This window comes from Carica papaya, chromosome 9, assembly GCF_054855325.1.
Source record: "Carica papaya isolate Zhongbai chromosome 9, ASM5485532v1, whole genome shotgun sequence".
Lineage (NCBI taxonomy): Eukaryota > Viridiplantae > Streptophyta > Magnoliopsida > Brassicales > Caricaceae > Carica > Carica papaya.
In genome coordinates this window covers 32,707,335-32,730,858 of record NC_142317.1, presented here as the reverse complement: position 1 = coordinate 32,730,858, position 23,524 = coordinate 32,707,335, and the positions used below count along the sequence as shown (strand labels likewise).

The window sequence follows — 23,524 nt, the reverse complement described above, 5'->3', positions numbered from 1 at the left end:
ATTCCATTTGTTGTTTTTTTATTTTCTACCAACCTTTACTTCAGTACCGGTAATATAGTGTGATGTCCTTACTAGGCTAGTGTAGCTCATTCCTTATTTAACCATTTCAGATCAAGAGAACTTGGTTCTCGAACCCAATCCGCAAGAGGACTTGGTTCTCGAACCCGATCTGCAAGAAGACTACGAGTAGATGCTAGATACTTTATATTTTCCTTTACTTTTCTCATTTATCATGTTTCTTTCAGAGAATTTATTTCATGATGTTTATTTCGTACTTTTAAGTTATTGTGTAAGGGATGTAAACCTTAATCTTTTATTTCGCTTCTGCACTTAAATTATTATATATTTTTTTTTGGATTTTTGGATCATTACAAAGCTACTCTAACCCACATAAATATTACATTATATCACCGATACAGAAGTAAATGTTGGTATAAAATTGAAACCCACTAATGGAGCATTAAATTTAGTAAATTCATTTAAATCATAAAATCATTTCTTGCCAATGGGGCCCGAGTCTGATACAGTGTTGGTCTGTTATTGTTTGATCTAATTTCCAGTATTAAATGCAGCATGATGTTTGATGTAATTATGTTATGGTCTCGTATGCATGAACTATGGTTTCTTTTATTAGGGTTTGTATTATGGTGAATCCAGTACTGTATTGTCTTATTTGGTGTCAATTATTGGTTTACATGTTGTGTATGATTGGATGATTGAGATTAAGGAAAAAGGTAAAAAGGTTATGTGAATTAATAAGTGGAAAATGTGGACAGCCTGACTAGATATCCTGGGAGTTGGTGGACGGACCGGGTCTGTAGGGAACCCTACCGGGAACGTAGTCTCTCATACCGGACGGGGTATGGAGACCTTATGTGTTTTGGCGCCCATACCGGACAGGGTATGGGAACGGCCCTAGAATCAGGTTGTAAATGTTAATGGTTCAAGTGTAGCGGGGACCCCCTATGGATCCCCATAGATACTAGTAGGCTGATAAAAGAGGAAATCTATTTTCTGATGATTGAAATGTAAAGGTATCATATGTGTTATGTTATAAAGTATGTATGATTTCATGATATTATAAGGTTATTGTCTTCATATGTTGTTTTCATGGATCTCATCGAGGTAAGTGGACAGTAAAGGTTTTTATGTTAATAAACGAGTTCGTCATAAATTATGCTCCATTGGTCATTTTTGTTTTCTACCCACCTTTACTTCTGTGGCGGTGAGATAGTGTGATGTCTTTACTGAGCTGGTGTAACTCATTCCTTATTTAACCATTTCATATTAGGAAGACGTTGTTCCCGAGCCCGTTCCGCAGGAAAACGGCGAAGGGGACGCCTAAAGACTTCATAGTTATATTTATAGTTTTTGTTTCGAGTATCTTTTTTAATTAGTTTGTTCCTTCATGTTTTGAGTACGTTTTGGTTATTGTGTAAGGAATGTTAATCAAATTTTTTATTACGCTTCTGCATTTGAGATTTTTAATATATACATTTCATTTAAATTTCCGGGGCCGTTACAAAGTGACATATCAACTATTCAACTAATAAGATAAATAGATTTATTAGAAATATTTCCGTGGTTTAGTTTAATTTGCAAAAGAATAATAATGCTAGTTATAAACAATACGGTCTCTAATACCAATTGAATTTCATTAATAAAATATTTAATGGTTACTATTAATGAGATGAAAGTAGATAATTAATAATTTTGTTTTACAATAAAAAAAAGGAGAATAATTAAATTAATTTTTTTTTTCAAAAAAAGTACATCAATTTACTTTTTTCAGAATAAAATATATTATTTTACTTCAACAAAAATGGTAAACAATAATTTTATGTCAACAATTATATAAAAATAAAATAAATTTGTGTTCTATTTCATTAATAAATTTATTTTATATATAACCACATAACTGTCTTTTCTTTTTATTTCAATGAAATTTTTACTAGTTATATTTATGATATTGATTATTAACATATTTATCTATCTGAAAATATCCTTAGCAAACAAGATAATATTTACATTTTTTGCTTGAGTTATCATATTCTTGTAACATAAATATTTTTTTAATTATTAATTTCTACGGGCTTATTTTTCTATATCTCTTGCTATGTGAATTCATTTGTTTATTTTTATTATATTTTTAAGAATATGAAAGTTAGACGAATACTTTTTGAATAAGGATAATGTTCAACCGATGAATTTTTTAAAGAAAAAAATTTCTATGAGCATATTTTATTGATTTTGATGATGAAAATATCTTGAATAATTATTATTAAATCTACATATATAAGATTGGATTTTCTCTCACAAAATTGAAAGAAAGAAATCTAACTTACTATATTTGATTCATATATTCTATTAACTTTTTTGCTCTATTGTCACGTGTCGTGTTATTTCATAAATATTTAACAACTTTCACACTTTTTTTTTAAATAAAATACTTAATATTATTGATTTGATTCGTTATATAAAGATAACTATTAAGGTTGTAGATATTGTTGTTACCAAAATTCTCTCTTAAATTCATAGAAGAATTAATAGTGATGTATTTTAAATTTTATTATACTTTGGTACTACCTTAAGTTTTATTACACTTCTTTGTAATCATTATTATGCATGTAATCAATAAAATATTCAATTGTATATTTCTTGTATATGGTCTTATATAGTAGTGAACAACGTAGCATAAACACTCATTGTATTTTAATTTTAGTTGTCTATTAATATGAGATCTTTTTTATTTGTGCTTGTGGGAGAATCCAATATTGAAATATAGATTTTGTTAATAGCGAATCTAGCTCCAAAAAATATAAAATTTGTTGAAAATGAAAAAGTTGATGTAGCTCTTAATTTAGACAATGCTAAGAAGATAACAGTATTGGTTATTAAAGATGATGGTATGATTTGCATGATGCATAACTTACTTCTTCACAAGGCTGGTGTAAAATCCTTTAATAGTAAAGAACGAAGAGGAAGCTATTAATTTTTTTCTTTTAGGGGCTTCTTTTGACCTTATTTTAATGGATAATAACATGTCTGTCATGAGTGGACCTACAGTATTTTTTAATTTTTATTTTTAATAATTTACATATCTTACATGTAATATCTCATACTTTATATATATATATTGAATAGGCATCATATGTAACACCCACAAAATTTTTTGTTTTAATTAAATAATTAATAAATATAATTTTTATTAATTTATTTTATTTTATTGCATTTTATTTTATTTTATTTGGGGTAAAAATGAAATTAAATTGATGGAGGATTAAATTGAAAATAATTTTGGAGAAAAAAGGTGAAAATTTGGGTTTCGGGTGTATTTTTAAAAGAAAAATCGAAAAACAGGGGTCAAAATATAATTTAGAAAAATTTTACCACGTCAGACGTCAGGTCAGCAGCCCTGACCAACCAAGATGCACCAAGTGGCCGAGGCGATGACGCGTGAGGCCACGCGGGCGATCCACTTGCCCGTGATCGAACGGCTGAGGTCCGTTCTCGTGCGCACGGACGACATAGATGCGCTCCCTCCAAAATACGATTGAACGGCCAGATTCAAATGCGATCGGACGGCCCAGAGTGAATCGTAATAGACGGTCCAGATTGGATCGCAATGAATGGTTCAGATTCACTCCCTATTTAATCGCAATTGGACGGTCCAGATCAAACGCGATGGACTACCCAGATTAAAAGCAGATGAATATAAATAATCCCATTTGCACCAAACCCTAACCTTAGCTGCCAGACCCCCTCGCCGGAAAAGACAACCCAGTCGCTAGGGAGCCAACCGCCGCCACACTGGAACACTTTCCGATTGCCAAAAATGGTAAAAACTTTTTCTTTTGCACGAAATTCAATTTTAAGCTCACCCATGGCCAAATCAGAGCAAAAAGACCAACCAATTGGCCAAAAAATACCGACGAAGCCCGGCGGTGCCATTACAAGGAATTTCACAAAATGCCTCCGATGAGGCCCTTCCCGATTCCCGTTTCGTGTAATTTTTTCTACCATTGTGATCATTGTTTTCTTCTCTACAGGGTGATCGAAGCAAAAGACCCAACCGCAACGTGAGCTGGAGGAGCCGCCGCATCGGAGAGCCCCGCCGCTGGTGAGTTTCGATTTTTCGTATTTTTTGGGCCAACGTTAAGGGACCTCGGTTGGCCCAAAAAAAATAAAAAACTGAAACTCACTAATGGCAGGGCTCTCCGGTGCGGCGGCTCCACCGACCTACTTTGTGGTCGGGTGTTTTGCTCCGGTCAACCTGTAGAGAAGGAAATGGTTATCAAAATAGTGAAAAAATTATGAAGATCAGGAATCAGAAAGGGCCTCATCGGAGGTAATTTTTGCAATTTCCCGCGGCGGCACCGCCAGACTTTGCCCCCAATTTTCGGCCAATCTGCTAATTCTTTTGTTCTGATTTCGCCATGGAGGTGTTTAATTAAATTTTGAGAAAATGAAAAAAATTTTACCTCTTCTGGCGGTCGGAAAGGGCTCCGGCGCGGCAGCGGGTGGCGGTGGCCTCCTTCCCAGCGGCTGGGTCTTCTTCTCCGATGAGGGGAGTATAGCGGCTAGGGTTAAGGTTTGGTGTGAAAGGGGTTATTTATACTGGTCCCCTTTTGATCTGGGTCGTCCATCGCGTTTGATCTAGACCGTCCGATCACGATAAAATAAGGAGTGAATCTGGGTCATTCATCACAATCTAATCTAGACCGTTCGATCACATTTAAGTAGAGAATAGATCTGGATCATTGATCGCGTTTAAATCTAACCGTCCAATCTTGTTTGGGGAGGGAACACATCCGAGCCGTCTGTGCGCGCAGGGGCGAATCTGGACCGTTCGATCACGGGTGCGCGGATCGCCGGCATGGCCTCCTGCATGGCACCTCGTTAGCATCCTTTACCATGCGGCGCGTCCTGGTCTGTCGGCGTTGCTGACCAGGCATCCTACGTGGCACAACTTTCTTAAATTATATTTTGATCCCTAGTTTCTTATTTTTCTTTCAAAAATACCTTCAGAACCCAAAATTTCACCATTTTTTTTCCAAAATTGTTTCCAATTTTATCATCCATAAAATTTTCTTCATTTTTACACTAAATTAAAATTAAAAAATTTATAAAATTATAGAATTACATTTATAAATTAAATTTGGGCATTACATGCTGTATTTTTTCTCTATTGGGTTTACGAGTAGGGGAAACACCCCTATGGACCCCCAGAAGTACCAATAAACAAGTAAGGAAGAAAGTTATTGTTTCTTATTCTCTTATGTGTGAAAGTGAAGAGTGATATAGATATGAATTTTCATATGCTGTTTTGGAAAACTCTTTATGGTAAGTTCGGAATAAACGGTGTTCTTTATATTAAATAAATTTACTCAAATTAAATATTCTATTATTTGTTTTATAATTTTTACTAATTTTTAATTTTTCATATATGTGATTAGCATGATATTTTTACTGTGTTAGTGTAACTCACCATTTCATTAAGTATTTCAGATCAAGAGGACCAAAGTCCAGATCCTGATTAGTAAGAGAGTTGCGAGTAGTGTACTATCCAGACTCCCTTCAAGTACTAGTGAAGGTTATTTTGGAATGTTTAATTATTCGTTTTTCATTTCATTTCTTTAATTTTTGTTTATCTTTTAGAAAGAACATTCATGTAGTCCTATTGGGTATTCTAAATTATTGTGTAAGGAATGTAGACCCTAATTTTACTTATCACTTCCGCATTAAATTTATGAATCTATTTTCGTTTAAGTTCCATGTCTTTATAAGTATGACAAAAAGTATGACAAATTGCCCTACTAAAATAGTTATATATTTCTTAACATCTATCTTTTTTACCTTATATAGAAACAGAAACAATACCAAATGTTTGAAAAAAAAACAAACAGTTAAAAACTATAAGAAGGTATCACATAAAGAAAAAACAGTGATATAAAAAATGCAAGACCTCAACATATTCAAGTTAAAATAGTAGACAAATCTATTAATAAGAATCCTTTATCAAGAAAGAAGTGAACTTTCCCATTTTATTCACTGTACAAAGTGTTATAAGAAGTTCATTCTGTAACGACTCCGTAAATTCAAAGGAATTAAATGATAATTTAAGTGTAGAAGTGAAATAAAATGTTAAGGTTTATATTCCTCACACAATAACTTAAAATACGGAATAATATTACAAGAATTACCCTTTTGAAAGAAATACAAAAAAAAAAAAAGAAATAAGCGAAAAGTAAATAAAACTAGTATCCTACTCGCAACCCTCTTGTGAATTGGGCTCTATATCCTAGTTCTCTTGATCTGAAATAGTTAAATAATAAATAAGTTACACTATCCCAATAAGAATATCACGGAAACTCACCGACACAGAAAAAAAGGTTGATAAAAAATCAAAACAACCAATGGAGTATTTAAATTAACAAATTCATTTATCAATAATAAAATCATTTATCATCCATTTACCATAGTGAGATTTATAAAAAAAACCTATAGAAACAGTAATATTATACATATCGTGATTTTATATATAATCGACAACATAGTACATATTGTACTTTTATATTCAAATCATCAAAACAATAATTGCCCCTTTTTATCAGCCTGCTGGTATTCATGGGGGTTCATAGGGATGTCTTCGCTCCACATAAACTCTTTTCTTCAACATTCTCAATTGCGAGCCATCCCCATACCATCTGGTATGAGTGTCAAACTACTAAACCTTAATACCCTGTCCAGTCTGAGGGTGAAACGGGTCGTCCTCATACCTCGTCCGGTATGAGTGTTAAATTATCAAGTCTCGATACCTCATCCGGTATGAGACAACGTTCATGGTAGGGTTCTTTATTATACCTAATCCGTCCACCATCTCTTAGGATATCAGTGAGGTTGTCATTTCATCCATTCATTTAATCATACAATTTCTTATTTTTCTTTAGTCTCTATTTTTTCAATTCAATGGTAATCACATAAATCAAATAATACATACATTCAAAGCTATAAAATCAATCAATAAAGTATTATCATGCATTTAAACTGTAAAAACAATCAATAGAATAATAGTAGATAATTTCTGGTTCTGGCTCCATTAGTACTTCGTAATTAACTATGAACATTTTCTAAATTATAACAAAATACCGTATTTATTGTTAATTAGACTTCAATTCTATAACAGAGAATAAGGTGAGGGATTCTTACTCAATTTAATGTCTGAAAGACTAAACTGTTGATTGCGCTTACTGGCGATCCCGGAATTCCCTGAATTTTTTTTCGAAAATTAAAACGCGTTATAAGTACTTACAAATATCCCAAACAAACCCAAAATACGTCTCAGGGCCCATTTTGGCCAATTTTAGAATTTCGGCACAGCGGCTCCGCCGTGCTCCGGCGACGGAGCCGACGCCCGCAACGGCTGTCCGCTTCAGGTTGGTTATTTTTGATCGTTTTCGGCCGAATTTGGCCGGTTTTGCATCAATCCCTGCGAGAAAATACATTAAGAGATTTCGGTTGGCCGAAAAAATACGAAAAATGAAACTCACCGGCGGCGGAGCTTTTCGGTACGGCAGCTTCTTCGGCTCATATTGCGGTTGGGTGTTTTGCTCCATTCAACCTGTAGAGAAGGAAACGGTAGTCATAATGATGGAAACATTACGCAGAACAGGAATTGAGAAAGGCCTCATCGGAGGCATTTTGTGAAATTTCTTGCGGCGGCGGCGTGGGGCTTTGTAACTGCCCCAGTAATTTGAAATGAAACATGTGTATTAAAAAGGTCAAATGCGGAAGCGAAATAAAAATTTTGATCAAACATCCCTTACACTAAAACCAAAAACGTGCTCAAAGTATAAAAAAACAAACTAACTAAAAGAGGAACTCGAAAATAAAAGCTATAAATATGACTACGGAGTCTTCAGGCGTCCCCTTCGCCGTCTTCCTGCGGAACGGGCTCGGGAACAATGTCTTCCTGATCTGAAATGATTAAATAAGGAATGAGCTACACCAGCCCAGTAAAGACATCACACTATCTCACCGTCACGGAGGTAAAGGTGGGTAGAAAATACAAAAGACCAATGGAGCATAGTTTACAACAAATTCTTTTATCAATAATAAAATTCTCGCTATCCACTTACCTCGGTGAAATTCATAAAACAATATATGAAAGCAATAACTTATCACGCCTTTTGCATCTCAATCATGACACAACATATTTTTCCTTATTTACCAGCCTACTAGTATCCATGGGGATCCATAGGGGTCCCACTACCCGTGAACCTTTAACACTTGTAATCAGATTCCAGGGCCGTCCCCATACCCCGTTTGGTATGGGTGCCAAAACTATAAACCTCAATATCCCGTCCGGTATGAGGGTGAAACGGGCCGTCCCCATACCTCGTTCGGTATGGGCGCCAAAACACATAAGGTCTCCATACCCCGTCCGGTATGAGAGACCACAATCCTGGTAGGGTTCCCAACGGACTCGGTCCGTCCACCATCTCCCAGGATATCTAGTCAGGCTGACCACATTATACAATTATCAATTTACATAACTTTTCAATCCCCTTTTCCTCAGTCAGCATCATCGAATCACACACAAACAAGCAACAAGTAATTCATGCCAAACAAGCCAACATACAACATTGGGTTCTCAGTCATTCAACCCATAATCAATAAAACAGTGATTTATGCACACGAAACTATGAAATGAGAACATCAGACATCATACTGCATTTAAAACTATAAAATAGAACAAACAACAACTGAGCGACAAATACACCAGACTCGGGCTCCATTAGCGACCTTAAACAATTTTATACATCTACTGATTCATGAAACACTGTTTTATCATTTATTGAACTTTAATACCGTGATAGGAAATAGGGTGAGGGGTCCTTACTTGTTTCGGAGTCTGAATACGGCTCTACAGTGCGCCTACAGGCTGTCCCTAATTTTTCCTGAATTTTTTCCGGGGAACTAAAATGCACTACTGGTACCTGCACGTGTCCCAAAAGATCCCAAATTAGATCCAGGGCCCCTTTCGGCCAATATCGCAATTCCGGCACGGTGGCTCTGCCGTGCTCCGGCGACGGCGCCGCCGCTTGCAGCGGCGATTCGCCTCGGGTTGGCCCTTTCTGGCCGTTTCCGGCCGAATTTGGCCACACTTGCATCGGTCTCTGTCATAAAACAACCCTAGGGCCCTCGGGGGGCCAAAAAATTACGAAAAACCGAAGCTTACCGGCGGCGGTGCTCTCGGGTGCGGCCGCTCTTCGGCGAGGTTCATGTCTTGGTGATTTGGCTCCGATCAACCTGTAGAGAAAAGAATGGTGATCACGGTGATATAAAAATTGTATCAAACGGAGGCCGGGAAGGGCCTCATCGGAGGCAAAAATCGAGGAGGGGCGCGGCAGCGCTGCTGGGTTTCGGCCGTGTTTTCCGGCGATTTGGCCGGGATTTTAGCTCCGATTTGGCCATAGGGGAACTCAGCATGGAAAAACGAGCCGGAGATATGAATTTTTTCTCGATCGGTGGTCGGAAAACTCTCCGGTGCGGCGGCGGGTGGCGGCGGCCGGCTCCTCCGGTGTCTGGTTCGTCTTCTCCGGCGAGGGCAGGCGGCTAGGGTTTTTGTGGTCAGGTGTGGGGGTTCTATTTATACCCTTTTGCCTTTTGATCACAGCTGTCTATTTTGATTAAATCTGGGCCGTCCGTGCGCGATTGAATCTGGGCCGTCCGTGCGCACGCTTAATCAGGGCCGTCCGTTTGGGCGCACGCAGATCGCCCACGTGGCCCATTCCCGGGTCAACGTGGTCTTGCCATGCGGCAGGTCCTGGTTGGCCAGGACTGCTGACTGGGCCGCTGACGTGGCTGCTGACGTGGCGCTGACGGGGCACAATTTTTTTAAATTGCGTTTTGACCCCCGGTTTTCGATTTTCTTTTCAAAAATACCCCCAAAATCCTAATTTTCACCCATTTTTCCTAAAATCAATTTCAATTAAATCCAAATAATATTTTTACCCAATTTTATCATTATTATTATTTTTATTCTTATTAAATTAAATTAAATTAAATTAAATAAATCAATTAAAATTCAAAAATTATAAAATAAACTAAATAAAATAAATTCAAAAATTAATTAAAAATAATAATAATAAATGACAAAATTAATGGGTGTTACAGGCTTTGTCCGCAGCTTTCGGTCAATTTTTCGGTCCTTTTGCTCCGATTTGACCATCGGAGTGTTTAAAAATAAATTTCGAGTAAAAAGATAATTTTTTTTACCTCTTTTGGGAGTCAGAAGTAGCTCCGTTACTACGGTGGGTGGCGGCAGCTCTCCTTCCTAGCGGCTAGGTCTTCTTCTCCGATGAGGGTGACTAGCGGCTAGGGTTAGGGTTTGGTGTGAAAAGAGTTATTTATACTCGTTCCCTTTTAATCTAAATTATCTATCGCGTTTGATCTTAACCTTCCGATCGCGATTAAAAAGTGAGTGAATCTAGACCGTTCATCGCGATCTAATCTGTACCGTTAATCGCGATGTAATCTGGATCGTCTGATCGCATTTAAATCTGACCGTCCGATCGCGTTTGGGGAGGAAATGCATCCGGGTCATTCATGTGCGCGGGAATGGATATGAGCCGTTCGATCTTGGGTACGTGGATCGCCCGCGTGGCCTCCCTCATGGCATCACATCAGCGCCTGTTGCCACGCAGCGCGTCCTGGTTCATCAAGACTACTGATCGAGCATCTTACATAGCAAAACTTTTTAAAATTACATTTCAACCTCTGGTTTCTTATTTTTCTTTCAAAAATACTCTCAGAACCTAAAACTTCACCCCATTTTCCTCAAAATTATTTTCAATTTCATCATCCATCAAATTTACTTTATTTTTACTCTAAATTAGAATTAAAAAAATTAAAAAATTACATTTAAATTAATTTAATTTACATTAAATTTAAACTTGGACATTACACATTCAAATTATCGAGTTGCATCTACACCATTTATAGGCCATGAATCACAGAAAAAATGATTTAAAGAACCTAGTAACTACACCAAGAAACTGTGAGACAACATTCCATCCAACATTAATCTAAACCAGGAGAGAATGGAGCGCTCTGGTGAGAGCTTGACACAGAAACTCGCAGAAGCTTGCATAAGCAGAGTCACGAGTTGTTAGAGAAGAAGTAGAAATGCAGTGAACTTGTGGAAGGTAAAACTAGAAGAGCATAGTGAAGAGTGAGTCGAAGCGGACTAGGAAGAAAGTAAAAGCGAACTTGAAGCAAAGTGATGGCGAAAGGAGCTGAGAAAAGTAATAAATCATATATGTTTAAATTTTGAATTACATATTTTTTGGAATAGAATTTTTTCACGAGTTTCTGATAAACTCGAATGCTAGTGTTTGAAATTTATTGGAAATTTATTTTAGATTATTATATAATTAAATTTTTCGTAATGATAATTGTTGTTGCTCAATCAACTATGTTTGGTTAAATTTCTTTTACCAAAGTAGTTGATGTAACATGAATCGAATGTATGTTTAAGTTTCGTTTTTTAACTTTCTTCTTGTTGCAATTTAACAATATTAGACTTAATTGGATTGTGAGAATTGGTCAACCCGCAGCTTTATTTGTAATTGATGATTTAAAGTAATGGGAGTGAAATTTTATTAATGAGACCTATATTGTTAAGTATCAATAGAGAGTTGAATTAGGATAATATAATCGAGTGGATTAATTGAATTATCTCAAATTTAATTGAATTAAATTAATAACTGTTATTAAATATTAGCAACTAGTAATTGACAGATCTAGAAAATACCAAGAGAGAAACCCAAAGTATATTATGATAGTTCAACCATTATAAATTAAATTAAATTGATTGTAAAATTAAAACTCGAGTGTACCCAAAATTCAGGTAAAATCAATTACTCTAATGCATTTCTGTTAATAGTTTTTCTCAATTTAATTAAATTTTTTTAATTTAATTTTGTTAATAATTCTAGTTTCGGTGTTTAGATAATAGTAGAATTTTTAAAATTTTGATACTTGATAGACAATTCATGTGAGATGATACTCTACTTATCATTTCATTACTTGAATGATTTCATGTATTTACGAATTTACCAATCAATTATCCATCTATAATTTTAAATTCGAGTTTAGAATTACATTAACGAGCTCGTGAAGAAACAACAATGACAAATATTTGGCCTACACATCCTCTTTCATTTTGGTGCCATGGGCTCATCCCAAACACATATTAAGGTTTTAACAAAGCCAATGTCTCCTCCATTCAGTCCAAAGAAGAAATCAGCCGCAAATAAAGTGACATTAGTTATTTCTCTCAATTGTTTTGGCTGTCTAATCCAAACTTTCCAAATGTTTTAAACAAATTTAATCTAATGAACCACGAAAATTTTAATGCTTTGTCGAGAAATGTTAAATTAGACCATCATGATTATATAAATGAGAATGTCTCAAGAAGCTTACATATTAGAAAAAGTTTTAGCACTTAACAGAAAAACCACATGCATAAGGTTTTAACAGCACCAAGACAAGCACAAATAGAAAAAACAGGTGCATACACGTTAAATCCTACGGAGTTGAATTATTTTTATCGGATATGCAAAAGCATTAGCGGTGTTCAATAACGAGAACGAAACACAGAGAGAAAATACAATATTATGTTGAAGAGGCTCCAAAAAGAACTCTAAGGTTGATCTTTGATTTCCAAATGATGCCAAAATGTTCAGCATACTTAACAACTCTACGGTCAAGCCAAACAAAGGGAAAATAAGACAAACGAGGATATTCGTTGCATCACATAAATCAAAAGTTCAATCAGCCAATATACAATGTAAAGATTTTCGGATATGTTAAATGTTTATGTTTTTAATCAACGTTTAATGTAAGATTCCCAGATGTGTAGAGTTTTCTTTCCCAAGCATACAACCTCTTCAGAGTAGAAGAATGACTTTCTAATTATCCAAGAAAATTTAATCTTTAACAATTCAAATTAGATCATCATGTTTATGTAAACTAGAATGTCCCAAAAAATTTATGTATTAAAAAAGATTTGAGTATTTATAAAAAAAACCACACTAGCTAGTTCGAAAACAGGCACACAGCTACAACACTCGGATCGAATTGTAGTAATAGCAACACCAAGAGAAGCAGAGAAACTAACCTTAGAAAGTGTTTTTCAATGTCATCAAAGAGTTAAATATGCAAGTAATGAACATATACTAATTTGAGAGACTAAAAAGAAAATTAGTACTCCCATTTGCAGCACAAACGCATAGTATAATTGCAGCAGAAATGCCAATTAGATCACTGTTGCTGTTGTAGAAACTCACAATTAAAACCATACCAAGAAAAAAAAAAAACAGGTACAATAAGAAGTAAGCTCTCAAATCCCAAGAACTTAAAACCTATGAGTATGAAACCAATTCAACATATCAAATATAATAAACAACTATAAAACTATATAAGAAAGAGTCACCACCAACCAAGATTCCATCCATGGGGATTCCTTCAGTTCATCCCCTAGATAAGTTTCTCATTCAAGAAATTGTTGCTATGCAGATAGATGCCTAGAAGAACACTCCATAAAGGAAAATAGAAGCAAAGAAACACAAAACCAAAAATTCCAAATCAGCTAAATGTTAATATCCTGTCATTCACTTTTTGAAAGAGACTCAAAAAATCATATTCGCTTACATCAAATCTGAACATATCAATATACAACTATTACATTAAATTTCTAACCAACAAAGTAATACAGAATATTACTTTTTCTTCCAATGCTCTAAACAAATCAATATGCAGCATTATAATTGTTGTAGCAAAGCCTATTCCTTAAGTCCAGCCCTCTTTCTTATCTCACTGATCTCAAACTTGACTTGATTGCTTGCCAATTCTTCACTTTTCATGTTGATCAATTCATCAGGCTTGATATCTCCACAGAGAACTTTTCTCCTTAAGTCTGGATTCTTTGCATCCCTCAGGTTGAACAGAATTGACCTGTACTTCCTCTTTTGACTACCAACACAAGGACCCATCTGGCTAAACATCTCAGACTCAACCAGTGCAGCAACCTCAACATGATCCCTTAGACACACATTTTCTCCAATCTTTTCTCTGGATTCAGATGCTACCTTTGAGAAGGCTTCTTCAAGCATGCCTCTCACTTTGTTTCTTGATGTATCTTTCACATTCTGAGTGGAGGGTTGAGGATTACTTTGCAATGGCATCTTGAGGTTAATGGTAAGTCCTTTGTTCGAAGCATTAGCGGACTCTTCCATCTTCAGAGATGAAGGTTGAGGAGGGGGCAACGCTGAAACATTGTCAGAAGAAGGTTGAACAGGAGCCGTTGGCTGCAACTTGATGCGAATAGTACTGGACCGCGTTGAACATTTTGAGATTTCAGTTTCCCTCTGCTTCCACACATCGATAAGCCGAGAAGCTGCAGAGCAAATCTTTCGACTCTTATGCTTACAAAGATTTTGCAGCTTCTTGTAGATATTATGTGTATTGATAAGTTCAGTGTTGAAGGGGCAAGTTTCAAGCCGCTTCAGACAATCAACGCATCTGGATATCTCGGATGAACCCAGAAGAATACCCTTGATGTTTGCAGAATCGGCAGCTTTCTTAGCTGCCGCAAGAATCTCTAGTGTTTCATCCATTCTTCAAATATTTCTTGCACCTGATATAGAAGCTTTCAACAATTTCTTCCGAACAGAGAAACCCTGAAAGAAAACATAGAGACTGAATCTCTCATCTTCTTATCACATAAGCAAGGAAAGAAAAGCCAACAACACAAGAAAGAAAACAGAGGAACACATGGAAGGAAACCCAGAGAGTCTCTTCTTCCTCTTCAAAACGAAAACTTTACAAACAGTGAATCTCTTATTTGGATTTATGCTTCTCATCCTTCTTCTTATAAACAGAGCCTCTCAGTTTTTCCTCGTCCGATCAGAGAAACACATAATTTAAATACCAAAAATTTTAAGTGAATTCCCTATTATGCCCTCAACTTACCGTTAATCCACTTGGGTTGCAATCTCGGGTCGGGTTCTGTTACCATTTATTCTGATTGGATTTTAATTTTAATAATTTTTTAAAGAAACAAAATATTTTTAAAATATTATATTACAGATATATCAAGACACAATTAATATAAAAAAAATTATTTTATATTTTAATAAAAAAATTATCATTGGGCAAGTTTTCAATCCAAAAATTTATAATGTAGTTTATTTACTTATAATTTTTTTAAAAAATATAAGATTTTATTGATACTTTTTCAAAAGAAAGTTGAATAATTACACATATAAGTTAAGAAAATTAGTATTATAATAAATTAAATATTACAGAAAGCAACAAGAATCTAGTTTACACAAATATTATTTTGTGTATCAGTTCAGTCAAGAATTATTATTGTTAACACAAATATATATGGCAACCTAAAAGATTGTGAACTATATTTTTCAAACTTTCAATATCTAAGACAAAATACAAGTACTCAAGAATGTCATTAATTTGTAAATTAAAGAGATTATGTATCACAGAATTTATAGTTCTACATTCTCTACCTAATGAACCTACTTGAAATTTAAACTATCTTTAATCTTTCTTATAAGATCTAGTTGGTAAGATATTTATATTGATATAAATTGATTCTGATGAATATTTTACATTATTTTCTGAGAAATATTATAAAAATATTTTGAAAAAGACCTTATTACTTTATCTATGAGTGTCTACAACTCTATTGGATATGTACTATTATTTTTTCAATAAAAAATTTCTCATTTGTCTTACTTATGGAGTATGCATCTTTGTCAAATTACGTTAAATCTTATATATATTTTTTTTATTTTGTGTAATTGTGTGCGTATTGAAGATTATTTTCTCAATAATTAGTATCAGAGCAAGGTTAAAGAATAAAAAAAAAATGGAATACTACTAATAAAAAAGAAAAGAGGGACCTGACAACTAGGGTTTCTCTTTAGATTTTTTTAACTTACTTGACCACCACTAAAAAGAATAAGAAGTGACAACGCCTACGACTTCCCTTGGAATCAAAAGGTAATGCAGGGAGTTGTGAGATCTGTGCGGCAATTCTATGAGCGTAGCAGCTTTATTTCGGTCAGATAGAGAAGAAGAAGCATGGGCGGTGACGACACGATTCCTACGAGATCTATCATAGATCTATAAGGAAAAAGACGAATCAGAAAACAATCAAGCGCACGCGATGACGGCGCGATATCCACGAGATCTGTTCTGGATCTCCGAGCAAGGAAGGAGACAAAGCGTTCTTGTACGCGGTGATTTGTGCAAGGACAGGTCACAGAGTGGTATTTTCGATGTTTTTTGGTGTCTGTGTGCGGCGGCAGCAATGCATTTTATTTACTTATATATTTTTTAATAAAATTTAAAAATTTACTGATATAATCTTATGTGAAATTAACCAATACAAAATAATACAAATTATTATTTAAACTCCTATCAATTTTTCCTCTTTGTTGTACTTCTTCATTAATTTACACTAGCCTAAATTTTACTTTTTAAGTTTGACATTGCAAAAATTTTTAAAAGAAAATCAAACGATTCTGTGTATATTCGTTTTTAGTTAAGAAAATTAATATTACGATAAATTAAATATGATGAAAAACAACAAAAATTTAGTTTATAGATTTAAGATTGAAATGCAAATTGTGTTTGAGATATCAAATTTAACAAAAAATATATATAATTATTTTGAATAATATTGTATCAACTTGGTAAAAAATTATTATCATTAACTCAAATATTTTTAGCAATCTAAGATATGGTTAATTATGTTTTTCAAATTTTCAATATCTATGACAAAATAAAAATATTCAAGAATGTCATCCAATGAAGTGCAAGTTTTAAATTAAAGAGATTATGTATTAGAGATTATAAGTATAATTACAGTTTTACGTTATCTACTCTGGTCACTAACTTGATATTTAAATTATTTTTAATTTTTTTATATAAAATTTATTAACTAAATAAATATTTTTTGAGTAATTACTTAAAATATTTCTCTAAAAATAATCTATCGAGAGAAATAATATTAAGAAAAATATTTTAAAAAATATTATTTCATTGTGCTTCAACTTGTGATATTTGAATTTTTGAGAGATACGTGACAAAAAAAAATTATTTTATTAAAATATTCATTTTAAATTTAATTAATTTTGGTTTTAATAATTGGAGTATACAATAAATTTTTTAAGAAGCATTTTGAATAATATTGGTTATATTGAAAAATAAAATATGTATATAAAAATAAGGCCTTTTAATATTTTTATCATAATTTTTATAATTTTATAAAAAAATTAAAAATTATATCAAAATTTTATAAATTTTCTAAAAAATTTTAGATAATTGTTTTTATTTTTTTATTGTAACTTTTTTTTTTCCTAAAAAAATTAAAATCAATTTTATAAATTTTCTAAAAAAAATTAGATAATTTTTTTAAAAATTTTTTTATTGTAACTTTTTTTTGAAAAAAAAAAACAGAAAAATCATATTTTTTTCTTTTTCTTACACGTGTTGCGGAGGGCGTACCTCGCTATTTCTTTCTCTCTTTCCATTGTTGGGACACCAGAAAACCTCTAAGAGAACGGGGACAAAGAAAGTGGAGAAGACGAAGATGACGACGCTTTCATTCTCATCAGCACCTACTCTTTCTCTCTTCAACAATACCAACAACAAGCCACATCTATCTCTTAATGGCTTCCATCACAAGGCCAATTTTCTCACTACTGGGGACTCGTCCATCTCAAACGTCTCCAATCCTCTCAGGTACTAATATTGAATCCATGGATTGAATTTCTTTTTTTGTAAAAAATCAGAGAAATTGTTTCAATTTACTTCTTGTTGTTTTTATTATATGTTCCAGAGTGTCGATTAATCACAAGGAAATGGTGATGGTTAAGAAGAGGTGTAAGGAGAAGAGGAGTGGAGGTACGGTGTGTTACGCTGCGCCTTTAACCGCCTCTAATCTCCAGTGGATCTCAATTGTTTCCTCTGGGTATGAGCTCCCTAACTCTGCATAATTTTGTATAAACGTGTCTCTTGTTTGAGAGTGTGATTTTCAAAGCATCTTAGAGAAAGGTAGAATAGACTAGAGGAAGGATGGTACAAATACTTGTTTGGACGGCAAAGTTCCTGCCTCAGTTTTACGTAAAATTACTTCCTGTACGTTGAAGCAGTATTCGAATTAGTCATTCTCTCTTAGTTACCATTAATACGTCAACTCTGGATAGACCTGAACTTGTTGAGGCCGATTGGTTCTTTTATATATATACATATATTAGATTATTTCAGATCAGTCCACATTTAAATTTTTTGTTCGTATTAAGATGTCATATGATATTTAACGTGACATCTAATGCAAAAAAGTGACAAGATGTAATATAGCAAGGTTTGACAAGTGATATTAGGTGTTAACGATATTAGTGGTCATTGACTAAGAGAGACTAATTCGAATATTTTTTGAAAATACAGTAATTAATTTACTGTAAAATCAAGGCAGAGATCAAATCGAACAAAAAAAATGTAAAGGGAACAAAAAAATGTTGTAGCCCTTGTCTGGAGTTAATATTCTTTAAATGAGAATTTTAACTCATGTTGAAGAGAGTAAAATAAAGGACAAATTTGATAAATATGAAATGAAAATTTTTTATTAAAAAGATATCTTATAAATTAATATAAAATGATTGTTAAGTAAAAAATATAACATAAATGGATTATGACACTTTTTTCATAAAAAAAAATTAACTGTTCGATAGTTAGGGGCTAACAGAGAATCTGACTAACATGTTTCTTCTCTCTGCTAATATCCTTCTACACCAATTGTCTTCTCTCACCGAACTAGCTATTATCCAATTGATGCCCAATTGATGCCAGTAACCCATAAATTAAGGTCCACAGTTTATACACAGATACTATAAGAGTGTAATTACACACACAACTCCACCTCCCTTTTACATAAAAAACAATTTATGTAATTATTTATTAAAATTTAATAGAATTAGAAAAGTAATTGTTTAATGATGTTTTAATTACTTCCGAAGTGAATTCCATTCCTTAAAATACTACCAAATGAAAATATTGATTTGCAAATGAGTTCTATTTTTCCTTTATATTTGGGGGTTAAACTCAATTTTCATGTAAAGTTTTTATTCAAATGGTAATATTAAGTGCTAATTGCATTTAAGACTTATAAGGAATGTTGGATGCAAAAATAATTTTATTAGTTTGATATGTTTCTTTAGTAATTTGCCTGGTATAGTCTAGGTGCATTTCTGATATATGTTTTTTTGTATAGGATTTTAATGCTTGCCAAAGGCACAGGCGTTCAGAAATCTTTTCTTGTTCTGTTATTTGCTTTACAAGCACCAATAAGCATCATCTCATGGATTAAGTAAGCCTTTATGGGAGACTTTGTTATTTTCTCTTTTGGATTACATCACACTACCATCAACTTGTAATTGCTTTATTGGGCTTTACATGTGTGTGCAAGTCTCAGAAATGTCATCTTATCACTCAAGCAGGCCAATCATATTTGATGAGTTCATGCCGTTGTAAAAATATGAGTATGCTTTGCAGGGGTGATTATGGTATTTGGACTGCATTCTTGGCACTTCTTGTACGTCTTTTCTTCTTTATTCCTGGTAGGTTTTCTTAAATATTTGTATTGAGTTTAAGATTTAAGCAAGATCAACTCAAAACATTCTTCTTCTTTTTTTTAAAGAAGAATTGATTATTGTAAAAGATCAACTCAAAATGTTCTTCTCTCTTTCTTTTTAATTTAAAAGTATGAGTAGGGGGAACAAAGTTGCATAAGATGAGGGCTTGTTTTCCCAATAAAACAACAAAATGAAAGCAAAAGAAGTAAATAGTGAAAAGTCGAAGAAACTTAAAACATGTGAGAAATGCCAAAGCCGCATTGGCAATACAGATAGATTCTTTAATCTAAGATTTCCGAATGCCCAGCCCCCTTGATCTCTTGGACTGACAATATACTTCCCAACTTACTAAATGGTCCCTGTTCTCCCCTCAACACCTGTGAGAATCTTCTCATACACCTTTCTATCCTATTTGTTATCCCTGCAGGAATCATAAACGATGATATGAAGTAAAAAGGTATGTGAGAGAGACAAGTCTGGATCAAAGTGACCCTTCCCTATATAGAAAAGAGACCCCCTTTCAAACTCTTGAGACTCTTACTAGCTTTTTGTTCCACTTTGTCCCAAAAGGACGTATTATTTGCCCTAATGGAAGTCCCAGGTATATAATGGCCCACTTTAACTTAATACATCCTATCTGATTTGCTGTCTGATCGATTATATCCTCCTCTACACTGATCTCGATGAGGTCACTGTAAGTTAGGTTAATTTTCAGCTCTAATGTGTGTCCAAACACTTGGATGAGGGTGAGTGCATTTCTAATCGCCTTATTATCATGTTGCAAGAACAACATCAAGTCATCGGCATATTGTAAATGAGAAACCTTCATCCTATCCTTTTCTACCCCTAATCCTCTCATCTTACCTCTCTCCAATGCTCTATTCAACATTCTAATACCTACATCTGTTACCAAAGTGAAGAGGAATAGAGATAAGGGATCCCTCTACCTAACTCCTTTAGATGCCGTAAACAATCTTGAAGTTTTTCATACCGCAACGGAAACAGAAGATAAACATCCCTTTATACATCTTCTTCACCTAACCCTGAAATCCTTATGCTCCATGAATCCATCAAGGAAACTCCAGCTAGCAGGATCATAGGCTTTTGCAAAGTCTAGCTTAAGAACCAAGCCTTTTCCTTTAGACCTTGGAGTAAACTCTACTACCATTTACAATTAATGAGGCATATAGGATTCGTCTACCTTGCATGAAGGCACTCTGGTTTAGTGAAATTATATTCAAGTAAGGTAGAGAATATCTATATCATTTCATTCATAAGCAATGTTCATAATGATTCAACTATTTTTAAGCTAGATATCCTAAATTATGTTTGGGATACTAGGTGTGACATACCACCTAACCAGGAGTTCATCATGTAGAAAATAATAAATGTAGTAAAAATATGGTAATAACTGGTACATGTTTGAATTTTATTTGTCTTTCTTGTTGTGCATGTATTAGGAAGTACAATGCTAGACTTTTCAAGAATTTACTTCATATGTTTTCTTTTCCTATAAAAAATGGAATTCTAGTCATAAAAAAAGCAATAGTTTACCTCCTTCGGGACTTTTTTCTTGTGATACGAGCTCATTTATGTTTTTATTGAATATTTTGTTTTGCTAATCCTTGATTGCATACAAAACAGCTACTGGAACATATTGACCTTGTAATCACAGAACTTGCCTTCCCGGGGGTTTGGGGGTGCTGGAGGTGGGGGATGGGGTTTTGATAGTTTTTTGGCCCTTGTAATCTCAGCTTTTCTTTTGTGATTGTGACTCAATGCAGAGCTTGTATTTGCATATATTTTTATCCTATCTTGTCAGACTCTGCAATAGAAGAAATCAAATGATCCGTATCTTATTCCTGGGCGTTTTTTGTTCACAGGTGAACTTGAATTGCCATCGGTAGCCTTACTCATGGTGATTGTGGCTCCTCATCAAGTTATGCAATTAAGGTTTGTGGATTTTCTGTTTGAGAAGATACAAGACTTTATTTTTCATTTGTTCTTACGTTCATGCTGTTACCCACTCACAGGGGAAGACAAGCAGGTGCAATTACTTCCTTGATGATTGCAGGTTATCTGGCTTTCCAGCATTTCTCACGAGCAGGCAGCTTGAAGAAGGCTTTTGACCAAGGTTCAATTATTGCTACCATAGCCATCATTTGTATTACTGCAGTATCGTGCTTGCTTATCATCTGAACTAAGTAGAATTGATGAATAGTAAGTAATTTCAGAATCTTATTTTTGAACCATTAGAGAAGATGGAAAATGAGGAAGTTATCCTCTTATTAGTTTTTTTGTTTTATTTATTTTTCTGTAATGTTCTCTACTTTCATGTCAATGATATATAAGCTTATTATGCTAAGTTCAATAGAGTGTTGAATGTGTATGTAGACCTTTTGCTTTGTCTACAAACAAATGCCAAACTTCCCCCACCACCAGTTTTGCGCATTCTTTTACATAAATTATAACATCTCGAAGAAAGAGAAATAATCATGTGATTCTATTCATACCTTTGAATAGATTAACCTCAATTAAAACGATTTTTCCCTACTTGATGGAACTTTCTTGTTTCTTAGAATTGCGAATCCTTTATAGAGAACAATGGAAATGCATGTACGGTATTTTTTTTTAAATAAAATGGTTGTAACCATGAGAAAGAGAATTCTAGTTCCATATAACACTTCCATTTTCTAGTCTCTAGTAGAAGCGTTCCTCTATACTTTTTTTTTCCTTTTAATACTTTTGCTTATGAGCTGCTGAACTTTTTCCATTCTCCACATTCATTTTTGCTGTCCTCATGATTAAGTTATGATGGTATCTAGTGTTTAGTAGGATAAAATAGAAAATGATAATCTTATTATTGTCTATAGAATCCTTTTGCCATTTATGTCCCCCCTCAATGGTGAAGTTAATCCTGAAAATTCTTTTCATTGAAGTCATAATAAAATAAGGACAAGAATCATGAAATATTGACAGCAAATTCATTTCTCCCTTGGCACTTGAGAGTATGGTTTGACATTGTTGAATAGTTTCAATGTATTTGTATAGCATGCCCGATTCGACTGAGCATGTTTCAGTTCTAAGACTACCACACATATTTGAAAGTTTATTAAAAATTAACTAGACCTTAAGACTGGCCTTTCAATTGCTTGTTTAATTTTCTTGAGAGCTTAACATTTTTGCTGCATCTTGAAGAAAAGAAACTTAACTCCATCTTTAATTTACATTTCAAATGCTTTACATTATGATGCTGATCATATCATTGGAGATATATCTTTATTCTTTAATAGCAAACAAATATGAAGGATAAGGTATCTTCAGACAGAATATTAACTGAACATATCTTCATTTATTTTTCAGCTCTTCTTTTATTTAAAGTACAAAGCATGATTTCACCTCTTGTGTTTAACATGATTGCATCTCAATATCTGTGATTTTCTTTTAGCAGTATATTGTGATTTGATTATTTTTTTATATACATTGAACTGTCAATTTCTCTTAGGATATTTATACTTCTTTGAACTTATAAACAAGAAGAAGGAGAATTTCAAGGCTAAACAAATCAAATTACGAAAACAAAACTCAATAATAGTTTTATATATAATAGTAGAAAAACCATATTAAACTATAACTAGACCAGACCATAATAAGTGAAATGTTATTTACCCATAAAGCTCTGTTATGTCCATCAAAATATATTTTAGTTTTTTTCTTAGATTTTTATATATATTTATAAGATGTATAATGATGTGTCTATATATGTTTCAAAAAAATGATGATGTGTCTATATATCGTAT

At 33.7% G+C, this 23,524-nt stretch overlaps 2 protein-coding genes across 3 annotated transcripts; one reads left to right on the top strand and one right to left on the bottom strand.

Annotated features, from left to right (window-relative positions):
* Nucleotides 1-13,850: 13,850 nt before the first annotated feature.
* LOC110819777 (transcription elongation factor TFIIS-like) lies at nucleotides 13,851-14,684 on the bottom strand. The gene has a single exon (XM_022049089.1). It carries the CDS (start codon nucleotides 14,682-14,684, stop codon nucleotides 13,851-13,853), a length of 834 nt encoding a protein of 277 aa, XP_021904781.1.
* A 2,909-nt stretch (nucleotides 14,685-17,593) lies between these two features.
* LOC110819778 (cold-regulated 413 inner membrane protein 1, chloroplastic-like) lies at nucleotides 17,594-22,089 on the top strand. Of its 2 annotated transcripts, none has more exons than XM_088211078.1 (6): nucleotides 17,594-17,835; nucleotides 17,933-18,064; nucleotides 19,364-19,459; nucleotides 19,645-19,709; nucleotides 21,608-21,677; nucleotides 21,799-22,089. In XM_088211078.1, exons 1-6 carry the CDS (start codon nucleotides 17,684-17,686, stop codon nucleotides 21,851-21,853), a joined length of 570 nt encoding a protein of 189 aa, XP_088067204.1. In that variant the 5' UTR covers nucleotides 17,594-17,683; the 3' UTR covers nucleotides 21,854-22,089. The 2 variants fall into 2 exon arrangements, with proteins under 2 accessions (XP_088067204.1, XP_088067203.1); XM_088211077.1 differs by having other exon boundaries at nucleotides 21,758-22,089.
* Nucleotides 22,090-23,524: the final 1,435 nt, after the last annotated feature.

Excerpts from the sequence above, each read along its gene's own strand:
- LOC110819778 (XM_088211077.1), top strand. The coding sequence starts at position 17,684 with ATGACGACGCTTTCATTCTCATCAGCACCTACTCTTTCTCTCTTCAAC. Across the intron at positions 17,836-17,932 it reads AACGTCTCCAATCCTCTCAG|AGTGTCGATTAATCACAAGG; the intron begins GTACTAATATTG and ends TATATGTTCCAG. Across the intron at positions 19,460-19,644 it reads AGCATCATCTCATGGATTAA|GGGTGATTATGGTATTTGGA; the intron begins GTAAGCCTTTAT and ends TATGCTTTGCAG.
- LOC110819777 (XM_022049089.1), bottom strand. The coding sequence starts at position 14,684 with ATGGATGAAACACTAGAGATTCTTGCGGCAGCTAAGAAAGCTGCCGAT.